This window comes from Acomys minous, assembly GCF_964271855.1.
Source record: "Acomys minous genome assembly, chromosome: 12".
Lineage (NCBI taxonomy): Eukaryota > Metazoa > Chordata > Mammalia > Rodentia > Muridae > Acomys > Acomys minous.
Window position 1 is genome coordinate 30,301,560 of NC_140493.1, and position 18,307 is coordinate 30,319,866.

General features: G+C 35.5%; 1 protein-coding gene across 5 annotated transcripts in view; it reads right to left on the bottom strand.

The window, feature by feature from the left end:
- The window catches only part of CSMD3 (CUB and Sushi multiple domains 3), a 1,109,294-nt gene that overhangs the window by 163,337 nt on the left and 927,650 nt on the right, over positions 1–18,307 (bottom strand). For 3 of the 5 annotated variants that reach the window (XM_084749142.1, XM_084749141.1, XM_084749139.1), the window contains 3 exons: positions 11,283–11,396; positions 10,707–10,802; positions 8,947–9,150 (listed from right to left, as the gene is read on the bottom strand). In XM_084749142.1, coding sequence (XP_084605268.1) covers positions 8,947–9,150; positions 10,707–10,802; positions 11,283–11,396 — 414 coding nt within the window. The remainder of the gene's footprint in view (positions 1–8,946; positions 9,151–10,706; positions 10,803–11,282; positions 11,397–18,307) is intronic. The other 2 variants (XM_084749143.1, XM_084749140.1) reach the window with 1 other exon arrangement.

Genomic DNA, 18,307 nt, shown 5'->3' on the forward strand with positions numbered 1-18,307 from the left:
AAGAGGGTACAGAGAGGAGGGCAGTAGAGGGGCTGGGAGAAGTGAGGAGAAACTGTGGACAAGATGTAAAAAATGATATTGTTTAAAGTGTAGATGAACTGGCCTGCATTTGCAGCCCTGGGATTCCTTTAGCTGGACGGGGGGCAGACACTGGGAGATGAGTGAGAAGCACAGGGACCTTGAGTGTGAAAAGCAGCAGCAAGAACAAGAGAGATCATAACTCAAGAAAGTTAAAAACAAGAAGAGACTCCTGAGATCATCCTCACACTTGCACAAAACTCTCTTGGTATATGTGAGCCTGAACTCACACGTGTATGCTTGCAAGTGCATGCAAACAGACACACACAGACACACACGCACACACACACACACACACATAGATAGGTGATAGATAGATAGATAGATACATATATACATACATACATACATACATACATACATACATACATACATACATAGATGATGGATAGATAGACCACAGAAAGATGATAGGTAAATAGATGATAGTAAATAAAAAATATAATCCTGACTCTTAGTAAATTTTATTTCCACGAATCTGAACATCCCGTGTAAAATGCCTTTCCTATTCTCCTTGACTACTCTGAAACGTGTTTAGTTAGACTTATGACTTCTACTCCGATCTTTCACTGTAAGTGATTTTTCACAAACATATTAAGATCATTTTACGTTCCTCTCAGTTACTCCCTACACTATCTAATTTTCATCCGTCATGGCCTTATCTTTGTCTCCTCTCTGTCTCGACCATCTCTGAGCATAGTGTTCCAAACACCTGTAGACCTTCACACATTTGTGTGTGCCTCTAAGGATAAAATGTAGGGATTTTATTTTCAGTAAAAGAAAAACACGTTATCATCTACATTCTAGTGCTGGTTTCATAATTAAAATCTATACTTCATAGAGATATGTGTTATTTAACACTATATTTAATAAATATTCTTTGATTGCATGTAAGATGAACAAATGAGCCAATTAAGGAATTAGAGTTGAAGTCATGTTAGCACACACAACAACAACAACAACAACAAAACATGAACACACAAACAGCCCTTCATAAATTTCACACTCTAATAACAAGATGAAATAGATAGATGATGTCATAGCCTTGAAGACCCTTCAAGTGAAAGTAATTCTGGATTTGGAAGGCACTTGAATAACACACCACATAACACTGATGGGATAAGCATCTAATTAAAGACTTTTCCCCTAAGGGGTAGAGGTTGTAGCTTCAGGGCCTTTTCAAAAGAGATCCCCCACTGACTGAAGTCCTTCTCCTGGAGGCCTTGTATTGTCAAACCTATTAGTGGCTGCAGGAGATGATTTGAATCTCTGAATCTCTGCACAGGACAGCCTTGGGGCTTAAGACTGAAAAATTTAAGAACATTGAAGTATAACAGGGTCAACTCTGAGGATGAAAGCTCTGGATGCAGCCTAACTTTTATTATTCAGTTTTACAAGTTTTATAACTTCAAATTTTTATCGAAATGTTATATTTTGTGGGAATTTGCCTATGAAATCGTTAGATTCCAGCTTTGTACAAGATTCCAGTTGTTTATACACCAGCTGCTTAAATTTTCACAGTCTTTTCATTTACATACACGTTTGTGTGTTTTACCTATTTAATTTTCTTAGATATGAGGAGTTTAAAACTTCAGATGTGCTGTCATAAGCATCAAAATGACCAAGAAACACGGCTATGTATAGAAATAGTGAAACTGGACTGCACGAAGCCAGTGGGAAGGTGGCTAAAGTTATTACATTCAGGAAGTTATCAATTATTTTGCTGAAATCCTATCATTGAACAAATACTCACTGATCAGCTATTTTGTATTGGTAAGTTTCACCTGGTTGGGTACGAAATAGTATAATATCAGGAACACTTAGATAGAGTCAAGTAGATTCAGAAAATATATACAAAAACTATATATGCATTATACGGTGGCTGAGCCTATAAAGAGAAGTGTGGAGAATGGGTGGAAGATGAGTGACAGGAAGTGGTTTACAAATGACAGCCAAGGAAAGTTTCAGGGTCAGACTTGATTGGAGCAATGATGTGAGACAGAAAAGTATCACAAAGTAGCATGCTCTGATGAGTGGAAACAGGATGGCCAAAGGCTCCAAGCAGGCAATAATTTATACAAACAACAAAAGTTCAAACTAACACAAAAATTAAAGAGAATATGTAAGTATGCACTTATGGGTAGTTCTGTGCTGACTCTCATATTTAAGTGGGTCTGATATCAAGAATTTTACTTTAAAACAGCAGGCATAATATTTTGAAGTCAGAGGCCTGGTGGCACTCAGAGGAAGGATAGCAGGCTATCAAGAAGAGACTTGATACCCTATGAGCATATACAGGGGGAGGAGGTCCCCCTCAGGAACAGTCATAGGAGAGGAGAGTAAGGAGAAAATGGGAGGGAGGGAGGAATGGGAGGATACAAGGGATGGGATAAGAATTGAAATGTAATATGAATAAATTAATAAAATATATTAAAATATTTTGAAGTCAGAATATTTATTTATTCTTAATTTTTATTTTTGTTTTATAAGCATAAGTGCTTTGCCTGCATCTGCACCACATGCATGCTGGGTCATTGGAGGCCAGAAGAAGGCAATGGAACCTCTGAAATTGGAGTTACAGGCTGAGCTGCCATGTAAGTACTGGAAACTGATCCTGGGTTCTCTGCTGGTACAGTAAATGCATTTAATTGCTGACATATCTCTCTAACTCCTGTATTCATAGAATTTGAAGCTAAAATATTTACAGTTCAACATAGAAGTATTAACTAGAAGATACAGAGTCTCATCTAAATGTAATACAAAACAGCTCAATAGCATTGGAATAGCAATTTATCCTAAGACAATTGTATTGTTAGCTATAAGCGTATAAAATCAAATCAATTAGATATTGGTAATGCATAGTGGTGGCTTAAAAATAGAGTAGATATTTTCATACAAAGTGAGAGGAAATAGAAAGATCTCAGACAAGTCTACAAAGTTTAAAAATATTCTATTTTGATGCTTTGTTCCCTTAGCCTACTGGAGCTGTGGTCTTGGTTTCTGGACCCACAGGAGCAAAGATGATATTCTCTAAACATATAGGTAGGAGATTTTACTTTAAGAAAAATATAAGTAAATAGATGTTTTATTTAAAGACATTATTTCTTTATGTGGTTCCCGGGGGATTAAGAACAGAAGGAGCGCTTAGCATCTAGTTAAGGTATGATGCATTAAGCCTTGGGACACACTCTAGTTCAGTTGTGCTCAGACTTATTAGTTGAACATGCCTTAACTTTAGTATTTCTTTTTCATATCAAAGTATAACTCCAATATTTGCAAGATTTAGAGGAACATCATAGTCAAACAAATTGACAACTTTTTTTCTTTTTTTTTTTTATTAATTTATTCTTGTTACATCTCAATGCTTATCCCATCCCTTGTATCCTCCCATTGTTCCCTTCCTCCCATTTTCCCCTTATTCCCCTCCCCTATGACTGTTCCTGAGGGGGATTACCTCCCCCTGTATATGCTCATAGGGTATCAAGTCTCTTCTTGGTAACTTGCTGTCCTTCCTCTGAGTGCCACCAGGTCTCCCCCTCCAGGGGACATGGTCAAATATGAGGCACCAGAGTATGTGAGAAAGTCATATCCCAGTCTCCACTCTACTGTGGAGAATGTTCTGCCCATTGGCTAGATCTGGGTAAGGGTTTAAGGTTTACCACCTGTATTGTCCTTGGCTGGTGCCTTAGTTTGAGCAGGACCCCTGGGCCCAAATCTGCCTATCATAATGTTCTTCTTGTAGGTTTCTAGGACCCTCTGGATCCTTCTACTTTGCCATTCTCCCATGCTTCTCTCAACTAGAGTCCCATTTTTACAACATTTTGTTCCAGGCCACCTGAAGGTGTGTCATGGAGGATGTTTGTTTTTTTTGTTTGTTTGTTTGTTTGTTTTTCCCAACACAGGGTTCCTCTGTGTAGCTTTGAGATCCTGGAACTCATGTATTCACCTTCCCCTGCCTAAGAAGTGCTGATTTCAAAGGCGTGTGCAGCTACTACCTTTGGCTGAAGGACTCGGGTCTTGACCTGACACCATCTCCCCTTTTGTGGTTCTTTATCTGAGTTAGTCTGTGCCACAGCCAGATTCCACTAACAACAGAACTGCATATTTTATGACAAGAGTCCCAACTCTCCTTGTCCACAGCAGCAAAGCTCTAATTGGTTGAAAGGCTCTACCTGGATGATGCTGAGACAATAGGCAATGAGCAACTCCCAACCTTCCTTCTTCATATGTTACCACAGGACTCATCCACTCACGAAAAGAGGCACTTCTCTGTTCTACTCACAGAGTCATCACACACACACACACACACACACACACACACACACACACACACACACACCACAACAACAACAAAACAAAAGCAAACACAAGCAAGCAAACAGAAACAAAGAAAAATCTCTCCTGCATCTACCACCATTATTTTTTGATTGGCCTTTGAGAAGGTAGCCAAGAGGTATGCTGGGTGGTCGGACTCAGACCTCTGTTCTAGGTCTGGTAATACTACCCTAAGTGTAGGACAATGTTTTTCTTGGCATAGATCGTTTCATGGTTCTCACGGGCTAAAGTTACATAACTATGGTTCTTCCTGGCAAAATGTTCAGCACAGTGACTCTTCTTGTGTGGAGTAATAAGCATAGACTCACAGATACAGTCTAATTAGTCACTTGTCCATTGGAGGGGTTCTTTGTAGGCTTTAACTTTCGGCAGTTCTCTTCCTGGGCAGAGCTGTTCTTCAGAGCACATTTATTTCTGTGTGGCAGCAATTTCAATACCATTATATTGCAGAGGACTAGAATGTGCGGTACAACCAGGTCGAACCTTATCTGGGTTAGCTACAGAGCTCTGTGATGCAGTACACAGCAAAGCCTGGAAGGCGAAATTAGACTAGACATCAGAGAGATCCTTCATTTGAAATCTGTTACCTCTTGTAACTTACAGTCTAGAATGGTGTGACATGAAATAGCTCCTGATTTATGAAGTAAAATTCTGACTAATTATTTTTTTATTGTCTGGGTAACTGGTCCTAGTTTTTGTCATAATATCTGACAAATATCGCCATTATCTTGTCAACTACATCCTCCTAGCTTCTGATAAAACTCTCGTCTTATCAAACATCTTTTTGCCTACTCTTCAAGTTGTTACTCTTAAGGTTGTCTCCTGAATACACTGGTCTTATTTCCAATAGATAGGCAGGCATTCCTAAATTTTAGGTTGTGTTTCACATTTCATTCATAATTTTATTACTTACTATATGTTTGTTTACTTTCTGAAGCAGAGTCTTCCTGTGGTTCCTTTGCTGGTCTCAAACTTGCAGGTTCAACTTCATGTCTCTGTTTCCTGCGTACCTGGGACTAAGGTGTATTACACTACAACTGGATGCCAATTCTATTACTAAATGCATTTTGAGCCACACACTTTGACAAAAGCAGTCAAGACAGAGTTATCCCTACTATATTTTAGATATCTCTTCTTCCAAACACCCAGCTCACTGTCATTATTCCCAAATTCTACTTTCTGCATGAATACATGCAGGCAACTTACCCATGACTTTATATTAAGGATAACCTTTCCTCCATTATTCAACAATATATCCTTATTTCTATCAGAAATGGCATATGGGCTTTGTTGCCTGTGTTTAGACTAATAGCTTCTTCATGACCACAATTATTCTCTAAGAATTCTCTTTATACTTCTTTATGGTAATGAAGCTTCCCCCAGCTTCCCCCCAAATATTTCAACATTTCCAGCTTTGACCCATTACTCAACCCACCTTTAGAATTTGTAAGTAGCATCTAATTGCTTTTGTCAATTCTAACTCATTTGTGCTGCTAACACAAAACACTACAGCCTATATGTCCAATAAACAATAGGCATTTATTTCTTATAGTCTGAGAAGTTGGAATGCCAATCATCCAAGCACTGGATGATTCAAATGTGTATGGAGAGTCTCTTTCCTGGTTCAAAAATACCATATTCTTACTGTGCTTTCATATTATAGAGGGGAAATGACATGTTTGTATTCTCTTTTATAAGAATGTTAATATCATTTATGAGGCTTAATATTTAATCATTTTAAAGGCTGCCTTTATGTGCACATAAATCCATTATAATTAAATGATTAAATATTTAGCCAGTTACAATAGCTTACAAGTAAAGTTTGAATATGACATCTCACCAGCCTGTATCCCAGGACTTAAGTTTCAGAAAACTTAGCCCCCAGATGATACTATTGTTTAGCTGTTATTGGATCATGGAAGGACCCACTTCATCCATGAAACAGTCTGTTGATCAATCCATAGCTAAATGAGCCATTAGAAAAAATGGCATAGTTGAAAGAAGTTGTCCATGAAGTAGGAGATCGAAATTGGAAAGGTACATCCTATCTGCGGGTCTTCTAATTTTCTGTTTGCTGGATTACAAGAGGTGAGTAGCTTTTTCATCATGGCCTCTGCTGTCACTAGATTTTCTCCCACACTGGAGGCCCTGCATCAACGAACTGAGCCTACAAATGAATTCCAATCTGTGAACTTTGGTACCAAAAGAATTTTTCTTCCTCAATATGATTTTCTCATCCAATAACAAAACCGATGAACATAACAGTCGTGAGAATTTTATTCATTTTAAACAAGAATAGATTGTAATACAATATTTATACTTTTCTATTATGTGACTGTAAGACAGTCACAGTCTACTTAAAAATTGTTTTCATTTGGCGAGGCGGTGGTGGCGCACACCTTTAATCCCAGCACTTGGGAGGCAGAGGCAGGCAGATCGCTGTGAGTTCGAGGCCAGCCTGGTCTACAAAGTCTTTTTTACATTTTTCTCTGTATCAGCTTGTTTTTCTCTCCTGTGTTTTTTTGTTTGTTTGTTTTTTCTTTTGTTTTGTTTTGTTTTGTTTTGTTTTTTAAATGTAAGCCCTATATTGGTTTCATGTTTTGAGGGAAAAGAAAATGTTTCCCTCTTTATGTTTATATGTTAATTCTTCAGAGTCATAAAAAAAAGAAGAAATGTCTGAGTAAAATAATTGCTTAATATCCACTTTGAAGAAAAGTATAGTTGCTTTAATTTAACTTTACTTGCTTTTAGATTACTGATCTTTCAGAAGTTAAAAAGCCCTACTCTTACAGAATTATTTATGTTTACATGAATAAACTAATGAAAATAAAATTCAGTATATTTCTAAATAACTTCATATTGATTACTGTTATATTAATGTTAGAACTGGGGTGGTTGGGTAGGAGGCTCCTCTTTTCTGAGGAATAGAGGATAGAGCTGGAAGAAGAGAGATGGAGGGTGGACTGGGAGGAGAGGAAGGAGGGGCTATGACAGGAATGTAAAGTGAATAAAGATTAATTAATGAAAAAAGAAAAAAGACACAAATTGTAGTCTTGTATGAGATGAAAGCTCAGGAGGGCTACTCTACACCATGATGACTATAGTTAATGAGTTGGTTTATTCACTGGCTAGATCGCAAAGTAACTTATCAATAGATTTGTTTGAGGATTTAAATATGTGCTTTAATATTTAAAACTAAGACTGTCTTAGATGTTTTGGAAGCTGCTAATAAATGCCCTAGATTCAAAATCCTTTAACAACATAGGTTCAAAACTATCCTACAATTAAGAGCACATTGAAGAGATTATTCACTACATCTTCCCAGGGCAGGAAGGATGGTTGCTTTGTAAATGCAATAGGGCAAAGTAACAGAAACAAGGACAAAAACCGTACAATCACTTCAGTGTATGCAGAAAAGGCATTTGACACATTCCATGATGAAAACATGGAACAATTTTAGGTAAGCAATTTAAATTTACAAGGACCATGCCATAATACAAAATGTAATGCATAATAGGTTAATACCTAATATCACACTAAATAGTTAACATAAACAATTGTAAGATCTGGGAAATGGGGGCTGGAGAGATGGCTCGATGGATAAGAGCACTGTCTACTCTTAAAAAAAAAAAACAAAAAAACCTGGGTTCAATTCCCAGCACCCACATGGCAGTTCACAACAGTCTATAACTTGGGTTCCAAAAGATCTGATACCCTCACACCAATGCACAGGAATTAAAATTAAATAAATAAATAAAAATAAAAATTATTTTAAAAAAGAACGGGGAAAAAGAGTACCTAAAAACATTTGCCATTTGTATTTTCAGTACCACAAGTCATAGGTAGAGCAATCATACAAGAGAAAAAGAAACCAATGATAAAAAGAGAAAAACAAACAAAAACAACAATAACAAAAAAACCAAGAGCATTAAACTGGAAAAGAAGAAATCAAATTATCATGGTAGATGATATGATCTTTCATAAAAAATACCAAAGCACTACTATAACTTATAAATGAACTTATGTGAGTTTCAAGATACAAAATCGCCATATTAAAATTAATAGCATTCAATTACTAGAGACCAATAGCCATCTAGAATTAAGAAAAGAGTACCATGTTACTACCAAGAAATAAATTTAGCCTAAATATTATAATATTTTTACAATAAAAGGTTATAATACTCCTGAAAACAATGTAAACAGAGAGAGAGAGAGAGAGAGAGAGAGGGAGGGAGGAGAGAGAGAGAAAGAGTCTTAAAATAATGATTGATAAAAAAATATTTAAGCATGGTGAGTGGGATAGGCAAAGATATTTCAGATAAGGCCAATAAAGTGCAAGAAACAATAGCAAGCACAGAGGGCATTGTGTAAAGGTGAGAAGTCTTTCAAACAAGGAAATTTGCATGAGAGTATAGAGACAATTTAGGTAAGGAAAGAGACATTTGTGGATTATTAATTGGCGGAGTTAATATTCCGAACTTACATGGCCCCAAGTTATGCACAGTCAAAGAGAACATAAACATATACACTCACCAATGCAAGTTGGTAAGGAATCATTCCACTGGGCCAAAGAGTTGGGTACTGTATCACACCTAATGGCTCTGGAGCCATGGAGGATGTAACCTGGGTTACATTCAAAAAGGACCAGGGAGCCAACTGCAAAGTCATTGCCGATCCTTCTTCCAAATCTTGGCTCAGGTACAGAACTGCACTGTGTAGAGCTTGTTCTAGGAACAGCTGTATAGAAATAAGTTGGTTTAATTTCATATTTATCAGACAAATATAGACTTTAAAAATGTAACTATCTAAAGAAATCTTGTTTTCTATAATTAGAAAAATTGCATCTACTCAAAGAAATCTAGATTTTTTCATAATTAGAATTATTAACTTTAATATGTATCTAAAAGTGTTACATTTGGTTAAAAAAATACACAATTTAAAGTGAATACTGACATTCAAGCTATTTTCTTTAAAATTTTATCTTTGGTTTTTTAAATAATACCAATCAAGCTCCTTTCTTCTGTTTTCTAAATACATATCAATACAACAAAGTGATTTTATTTAGTTATTGCAATTTACAGGATCAAAAAATGGAGGTTTCATTTTTAAGTTTGGGTTCCCAAACTACAAAATGTAACTTAGTATACAAAAGATATTATGCAGTTGTTTTTTGTTTTGACTCTTATTAATATTAATTACTTATTTCAAACATGCATATATAACTTTAAAGTATGTTTCCAATTGAGAAAGTAATTACAGTCAGGTTAAGAATTTTAAAAGTTAGACAGATTAACAACAATATTTTTAATTCATCAATCATACATAATCAAATTTGAGATTGCTTTTAGAATTTGTTTGCCCATCAATTGTGCCTTTTTTCCATTTAATAAAATAGAATGATAACAGGATGTTTTTTCTTTTTAAAACACACACAAATGTGATTAAAGAGATTGACAACGGTCCAAAAGAATGACACGGTGAATTCCAATAGATTAACCCCTCTAATATGACTTGAAGAAATGCATCTAAGTTTTTTTCAGTGCCTTTGAAGATTAACAATACCACAATTGTGTACAGGATAAAATGCTATGATAAAGGAGTGTATAATATAGCCAGCCGGAAAAAAAAATGAGATGAGGGAGTTTAATAAAAACACAAGATCACAAATATTTAAACATTTCTTACTAAAAAAGTGAAAAGTTCTTTTGATAATAATCATTACGTGATCACATACAATTGTTTAAAAATATTTCAAATGACTCTTGATTTTGTTTGATGATACTGTAAAAGGTTTTCCATAAAAGGCAAGGAAAATTAATATTTAATGTGCAAAATCTTTAGAAACTATTCAGAAAGTTCAATTTTACTAAGATGATAAGAAAGCATACTGTTTACATGGAGCAATGTTTGCCTTAACTAAGTAAATTGCATCGAAGGTACATATGTTTAATTTAGAGTACAAGACTATGAGAAAAATAAAAATAAAAATAAATGAGGAGATCGAGAATAGGAAGGGTAACATAAATATTTTGAAAACAGAACGTTGGAAAGAAAGGAAAACCAGACATTTACATTGAGAAAGGTGATGGAACAATGCATTCTTTTTCAGAGTTGGTCAGAGCAACAGTGTTCCAGTGAAATAATTCATGGGAGGGAAGGGATCAGTGTACAACTGCTAAAAACCACTTTCCTCTTTCCTGGACCATTACAAGGCTAATATTGGTCAACAACTGAGCACAGCATGGAAATTGACATCATTCCTTAGTGTGTTTCTAGACTACGGTGTCACTTACCTTGATAAACAAAGTGAAATCCCTTAGCTGTTATGGGTCCAACTGAAGTGAATCGAATTGTGATCTGATTACCTGAACTCAGTGGAAGTGACTCTCCTACTCAACGAAACAAACACTTAGATATCATAAATAATCTTCATTCAGTACCTAACAAACTATATCATTTTACACTGTCATTTGTAACGTCAACTAGGTTCTATCATATTACTTTAAAATATCCTACTGCTAGCAATATATTTTCTTTGGGTTCAGCTTCAATTATAATTTTTTTTTTTACCAGAAAGCTTCAATTACATTTTAATACATATGGCTCATTCTTAAAATATTTTATATCATATTAAACACCACAGATTGTGATTAAGTATTGTATTTATTTTATTACAATCCTAGAAAAATAATTAAATTTCTCTCAAGCTTATGAATTACTATTAAATTGTGGTTTTATTCTTAATTAAAAAGTTTTCAGTTTATGGTACTGCTAACATGGATGACACAGATCTCAACTCTCCCCCACAATGCTAATCAAAGTCAGTCTTTAAGCAACAGCTGAGGAATGGCAGTTCTAGTAAAGGATACCTGAATGGGATCCCGAGAGGGAAGATAACAGAGGAGATTGCTGAGTTGGCCCATCAAACACCTCAACAACATCGTGGAGTGATGTCTGGAAAAATACAAACTGGCCAAACACCACTGATCAACAGGAACCAGGAGAAGCAAACCAATCACCAACCATCCAAAAACAAAAACGAAAAACAAACAAACAAAAAAAAAAAAATAGAAAGAGGAGGGAGACAGAGAACAAAGTATTACAATATAATAGTCATCTGCATGTTTTGTTTCTGTTTTTTGATTTTTTTAAAAATTTTCTACCTATACGTGAGGATTGGTGCCAATTGGTTCCTGACACATATATTTATTTCAGGCCACAAAGATAATGACCATGATTTAAGTCAGTAAAATTTTGGGGGAGGCTATCTTTGGGGGGCAAAAAAAAGATTATCACATTTAATTTAAACAGAAATTGTAAGGTTGTTGTCATTTTATATTTATTATAACTATTTTCAAATTTTTCCTCACTAGTTTTATTTCACTTTGTGACTCTCTTTTGCTAAACTTTTCTCCTCTTTTAGGTAAGACAGCTAAGATTTTAATACAGGGGGCTTAGAAAAGATCATTCTCAAAATGTATTCCATTACAAACAGCAAATTTGCTTAAAAATATCAGCAAGATACTTTTAAGGTCTAACATTTAAATTTATATTCTATATAAAAATGACTCCTGAGTATTTATTTTGAATCTTCCAATAAAATGAACATAATTTATGATTTCTCAGCAACTCAAATATTTTAAACTTTCACAAAACATTACTTTTTCATAGGAAAAAAAAACAGTGCTGAAGTACTTCAAAAAAGAACTTAGTGAAAGTTAATTACTTCTGCTTCTATTTTACTTATCTGTATTCATGTTATAAATTTACATCCAGAACCTACCCCTACGATCACAATCTAAGTGTTCCACAAGAGATGTTAATGTCATAGGTTAATTCGTAGGTTACAAAAAGAAAAATGAGTAATGATTAAGAACTTTAGATAGAATTTTGCATTGAATAGAAAAATTGTGTTCTTAAAAGGTTGTGAATTAAATCTAGTGATACAAGAAGAAGGTAGTTTTTGTGTATTCAGAACAATATGACTTTTGCTTGGTTATAATTGAAAGATACAAAGGTGCATACATTTTAATGTTGCAAGTTCATTTTCTACAACTCAAAGTTATGGACATTCTTTGATGGTTACATTACAAATACCCCAGAACACCTGCATCATGCTGAGTTTAGCCTCTGAACCTATGAACCCAGGTGTACACTTAGTACTGTGAATTTAGCTATACTTATTTTTTGGCATGGAATAAATAAGCTGATGATCCCAGTCCAGTGGTTTATAAAAGACAGAGACAAAAGAGGAGGAAGAGTAAGAAGATGAAAATGTCCACCACCCTGGTAGATATACTGTCACTACTTTGAAAATTCTCAGAATATTGAATGGCTTAACGTTATGAATACTCCCCCTGAAAATATTTGCTAAAAAATGTTCCTATCAAACCAGATACATGCAATGTGTTGCTGAAAAGGCTTACAAAACATCCACCATTTTTGAAGTTCAGGCTTTTTTGTTTGTTTGTTTTGTTTGTTAATGTGTCCTGGCTGTCCTGAACTCTCTCTGCAGACCAGTCTGGCCTGAACTCACAGAAATCCTCCTGCTTCTGCTTCTCAAGTGCTGAAATTAAAGGTGTATACCTCTGCCCCCACCTGGCTTAAGACTTCTTTAAAAGATACTGAATTTGGTTTACTATATATCCATATATTCAAAAGTACCCAGAAAAAAAAAAGAGACAAAGGATGTTTTTCAGTATCTGCATTAATGATGGGTTTTGGACCATTGCTTTAATGTGTCCCTTTAAATTGCCCTAGTGTAACATAGATCTTCCTCATTGCCTTACAAAATGCCCACAAATGGAAAAAAAAAAAAAAAGTAAAACAAAACAAAACTTGGATCTCAAGAACATTGCTACAGCAAACACATTGTGCATCAATACTCTTTCCAGAAAATGTATTTTCCTAGTATATTTTGAATTCAGTTAGAAAATTTAAAGTTCAACACCCTTTAGTTCTTTCTCCCCAAAAGAACCCTAAGCCTAAGCCTAAACCTAAACCTAAACCTACACGATTGTTCCAAGTTCTATAACAAACTGGAAACAGAAAGATCAGCTCTAGCAAGAAGAGAAGTAAATATATAAAATATGCCCACAGATAACAAACTTTTATGGCTGAAGCTCCTTTTGACGCTCTTATTTTCCACACATTTTGCTCCAGAATACACATGAACATAATCAGACTTAGTTAATCCCATTGAATAATATATAGGGCGGTGAGTTAAATGCTAAAGTTGAAAGGGTCACCAAAACAAACAGGCTCCCTGCCCTTTAACTACATTTGATTGCCGAAATTGGAGCAGGCCTTTGTTCTGCTTATGAGACGGTGATAGAGTCATTGATTAAAGCAATTACAAAGCAAACAACTCCAGCTCGCTTAGGCCACATCCTCCCCTGCAGACTGCTTCAGGGTGCATTTTAAGGAATCTATGATGTAGTTTTGTTTTGTCTTTTGTTTGCTTGTTTGTTTGTTTGTTTGTTTGTTTTAATCCTGGAGACCAGATGTTATCGGCAGAATGCTCCCCACGCCTTGAAGATGCTCTACTTCATGTGCTCATCCATGAGCATCAAATGTAGGCCGTGCCAAAATATCCTCTGTATCTGGCACATCAACTCTTCTTTGCTACTAAAGCAAGACTTAATTTGTCATGAAAATCAGCCAAGACGCAGTATAGTTGCTTTCTCCAGCACCAAACCCGTCAGATGCATTTTCCTTAGTCAGATTCTGAGTCTGAAGTTCTGAGACTTTCTCCAATCTGTTTAATTAACTCACTCTAAATGCAAATGGATAGATACTGTCTTAAGGCGTGGACTGACAGGAAGAATTGAGCGTAGCTAAAGTGCAGAATTCTCAGGACACAGCAACTGTCATTCTGCAAACATCGCTGAGCGGTCTGGAGTATAGTGCAATACAATACAATGGGCTACTGACTGCAGGAGTGTACACTTGCTTAGAACACACACACACAAAAAGACAAAAAAAAAAATTTAAGCCTCTTCTTTTCATTAAATTCTATTTTGCAGTATTGCTGAAATGCCCTAACATTGCTGGCAAGCAGCATCTTCATGGGCAAACTTTAATTACGTTTCACTGAACCCTCTAATGAGATGTTGCTCTTCTATGTCTTTCGTTGCACTGCTTGGTTCCCTGAGAATCTATCAGGTTGGTTTATGCTGTCCCTACCCTCAATATCTGATCACCATCTCAACCCTGCTGTCTCCTCAGTAATACTAGTTCATATTATTTTCCTCAGCAACAAATCTAAAACGTTTTAGCCAGTATACCGAATCACTTCTAATGTTAATCAATTGTAGTTTTCTTTCAATTCTCATCCTATTACTTGGCTGCTGGTTCCCATATTTCCTTGTATTTGAAGTTACACTTAATTTCTCGTCCTAATTGCAAAACTCCACTGTATTTTTTTTTTTTACAAATATGAGAATGATCTTGAATAATTCACGTATCTATTCTTGTTTGGTTATTTGTGTATATGTATGTATGTATGTACGTATGTATGTAATGCCACATTTATTTAAGTCATAAATCAACTTGCAGGAGTTGGTACTCCCTTTCCTTCATGAGGTCCCAGATGGATAGGGATGCCACTCAGGTCATCAGGCTTGGCAGCAAGTGTCCTTACTCACTCTGACATCTCCACAGACCCTGCTCTGTATGGGAATAAATAATTTTTCTCAATACCATCAGAGCAAAAATTTTCTGAATTCAGATCCCATTTTGTGCCATCAAAATAACCAGCTACATGTAGAGACATGCTGAGTTAGAAATTAATTACCCTTAAATAATGCTAATGAAATAAATATGGACATTATTCAGTGATCAGAACCTTAGCTACTGAATTAAACATGAAAATTAAATTTACACAAATGGAGATGGGTTTTGCCACGATTTGTTGTCCTTTTCTTTTCAGAAGGAAGTAATTCTGAGCAGCATAGTAGCACACTAGCATGAGAAAAGAAAGGAAGGAAGGAAGGAAGTAGAAAGAGAGAGAGAGAGAGAGAGAGAGAGAGAGAGTGAGAGAGAAAGCAAAGAAGAAAGAGTAAATCCATGATCTGGCTGAGACACCATTAAGGGAAGCAACACAACTTCTTCTGTAGAAAATGAGTGGTTAGGTCATCTGAGAAAGAAAGAGTACAGGCTTGTTTAAAACTAGTTTTGATAATTTTCTGGGCAGGAACATAACAGCAACCTCTCTAGGAAGAAATGTCTTAGGCATCAGATGAATAATGGAATATTATTCATGGGGCAAACACACTAAACTGACAAGTTTTTGCTGTATGGGGAAAAAAATCTGTGTAACTAGGATTATAGTGTAACTTAATGATAGAACGTTTGCTTAGTGTGTGTAAGGCTCTACGTTCAGTGGTCCAGCACAAGGGGAAAACAGTGAAGAAACTGGAAGTCCTCAGTACTTCTGGATGAACACATACATGTAGGGATAGATGTGCAAAGGTCAGAAACGCCTTGGGCATTCCATCAAAACTGACTTAGTGAGGGTTCTGGAATCAACCTCTGGGATGAATCCATATGGATGAATCAAACAAGAGGAAGGAGTTCATTGCTTTTCTGTGTTTCAATTTCCTCCTCTGCAAAACAGTTAATAAAATGGCCCAAATGATCCAACCTCATGGAGTTCAAAGGTACACCCCATAAAATTGAAACATGAAAAACAATTGAACACAGTCTGGAACATAATAATAAATATTGCCTGTGATTACTAATAACTCCTTGCAAATGTGTGTGCTGCTAATTCAATCTGACATTTTTTTTTTTTTAAATTTATTTATTATTATGTATACCATGTTCTGCCTGCATGTACACCTGCAGGCCAGAAGAGGGCATCAGATCACATTACAGATGGTTGTGAGCCACCATGTGGTTGCTGGGAATTGAACTCAGGATCTTTGGAAGAGCAGGCAGCGCTCTTAACCACTGAGCCATCTCTCCAACCCCATCAATCTGACATTTTTTGATCTATACTTTTGATGCCTGATGTACTTTTTCAGTCTTAGTTTTCTAAACATACATATTTAGAACTAACAACAGAATTAATAGGGTTAGATAGTTTTCTGTCTATTTAAAGCAAGATAAACTTATATTCCAACTTAAAAATATCACTGTGCTCCTCTGTCCATTTGATCTTATATTTCATTTTCTCAAGTGGAAGAGGGAACTGTTAATTTTCAGGTTTCAATTTTGGCTAAAAACTCAAGACATTCTAATTTTTTTCTTTGCTTTGCTTAAACACATTGAAATTCCATTTTTTCAAAAGAAATACTTTCATATAGAAAGAAGTCCGGTATGTATAAGTCTTAGCTTCATTTTGAACACACCTGTTATTTTGTTTACAGAATCTGCATAGCCATTGAATTCTTGGGTTTACACTGATGATTCTATTACTCGTGTGGTGTGTCACTGTTTAAACATTTCCCAGACACCTTTGTTTGCTCAGCACGAACTTTACTTACTGACACACAAAGGATGATAGCACACTCATACACCCACACTTCCAGAAGAAATTTAGGGGCAAATCAAAGGTGCAGCTAGAACCTCACTTAATTGTGTATAGAAAGGACTGTTGGGATGGAGAGATTGCTCAAACTTTAAAGACTAGAATCACAACAAAAAATATAAAAAGGACTGCGTGTGGCATAAAGTACTACAAAACTGGCTTTGATTTACATGAAATTTGCCTCATACTTTTATTCTGATGGTTACCCTAGGCTACTATGCTACACAGACTTTGCCATCTAGTTGGAGTGGACCTATGTATGAAAAGTGACTTCTTTTACATCATTAATGTACATGGAAGGCCCTGCTTTCTGACCTCCAAAATTATTCATTATGAAAATGGTTCAGTTGCATTTTGAGTTCATCTGGGTTGCTCTGGAATTTAAAGGCTTTCTTATTTAAAGAAAGATCACAATGCATCTGATTAATATTCAATTTACAAAATAATTAACCAGAGTTTACTATTTCAAATTTGTATCTTTAAAGCATTCAAAAGGAAGAACTTTGAAATCAGGCACAAATGAAATCAATGTGCTCCTTATGTTTAAAATGACATCGGAAAGTGATAAACTTTGAATAGACGTTGCATTCATTGTCACAACAGAAAGTGAAACTCGTTAATATTTTTGGAAAGTTATATTCTTATATATCAGATTACAGAAACTCATAGCTAATATTGTACTAAAATAGAAGCGAACCATTAGTTCATGATGAGACACTTGCTACTCCTTGTCACTGTCATGGAGGTGAGTCATACATATCAGATACTAATTATCTGGAGTCTATTAAAATATCCTGCAGAAGCTTGGCATCACCCTAAATATTAGGGCCAAAATTCCATACAGCAAATTTCTACACGTGCCAACTCTGTATCTCAAATGCACAATAAATATATGCTCATTAGCAAATAAAAGAAAAATATCTTATTATGATTATTATTTGCAATAATAAGGAAGTAAAAGATGCTTTTCAAAGTACACAATTTAGATTAGTAGCACCTAACTATCTTATAGCTGAGCACCCACACAACGAAGATTTTGAGTCTGTTCAGAAGTCATCACAATAATTGGAGCACTATGATCCCCCTGTTAATGATTTCTTGTGTGGATTCAGTAATGAATCCATAAGTAAGGTTGACTGACTGCATACATAGTCATCTTTTAGGTTTCTCTGGAGCTGGCTTTCATTCTATATCATAACCATTTGGAGACTTTGAAATCTGAAAATTCTCTACTTGATATTTCTACTTCATTCCCACTAAAATCCCGATCTGACATTTAATGTACTGCCACTTTTTAAAATTATTCTAAGATTCCATGTTTATTCAATGGCAAAAAATACTTTATCTGCCATTTGTAGCCAT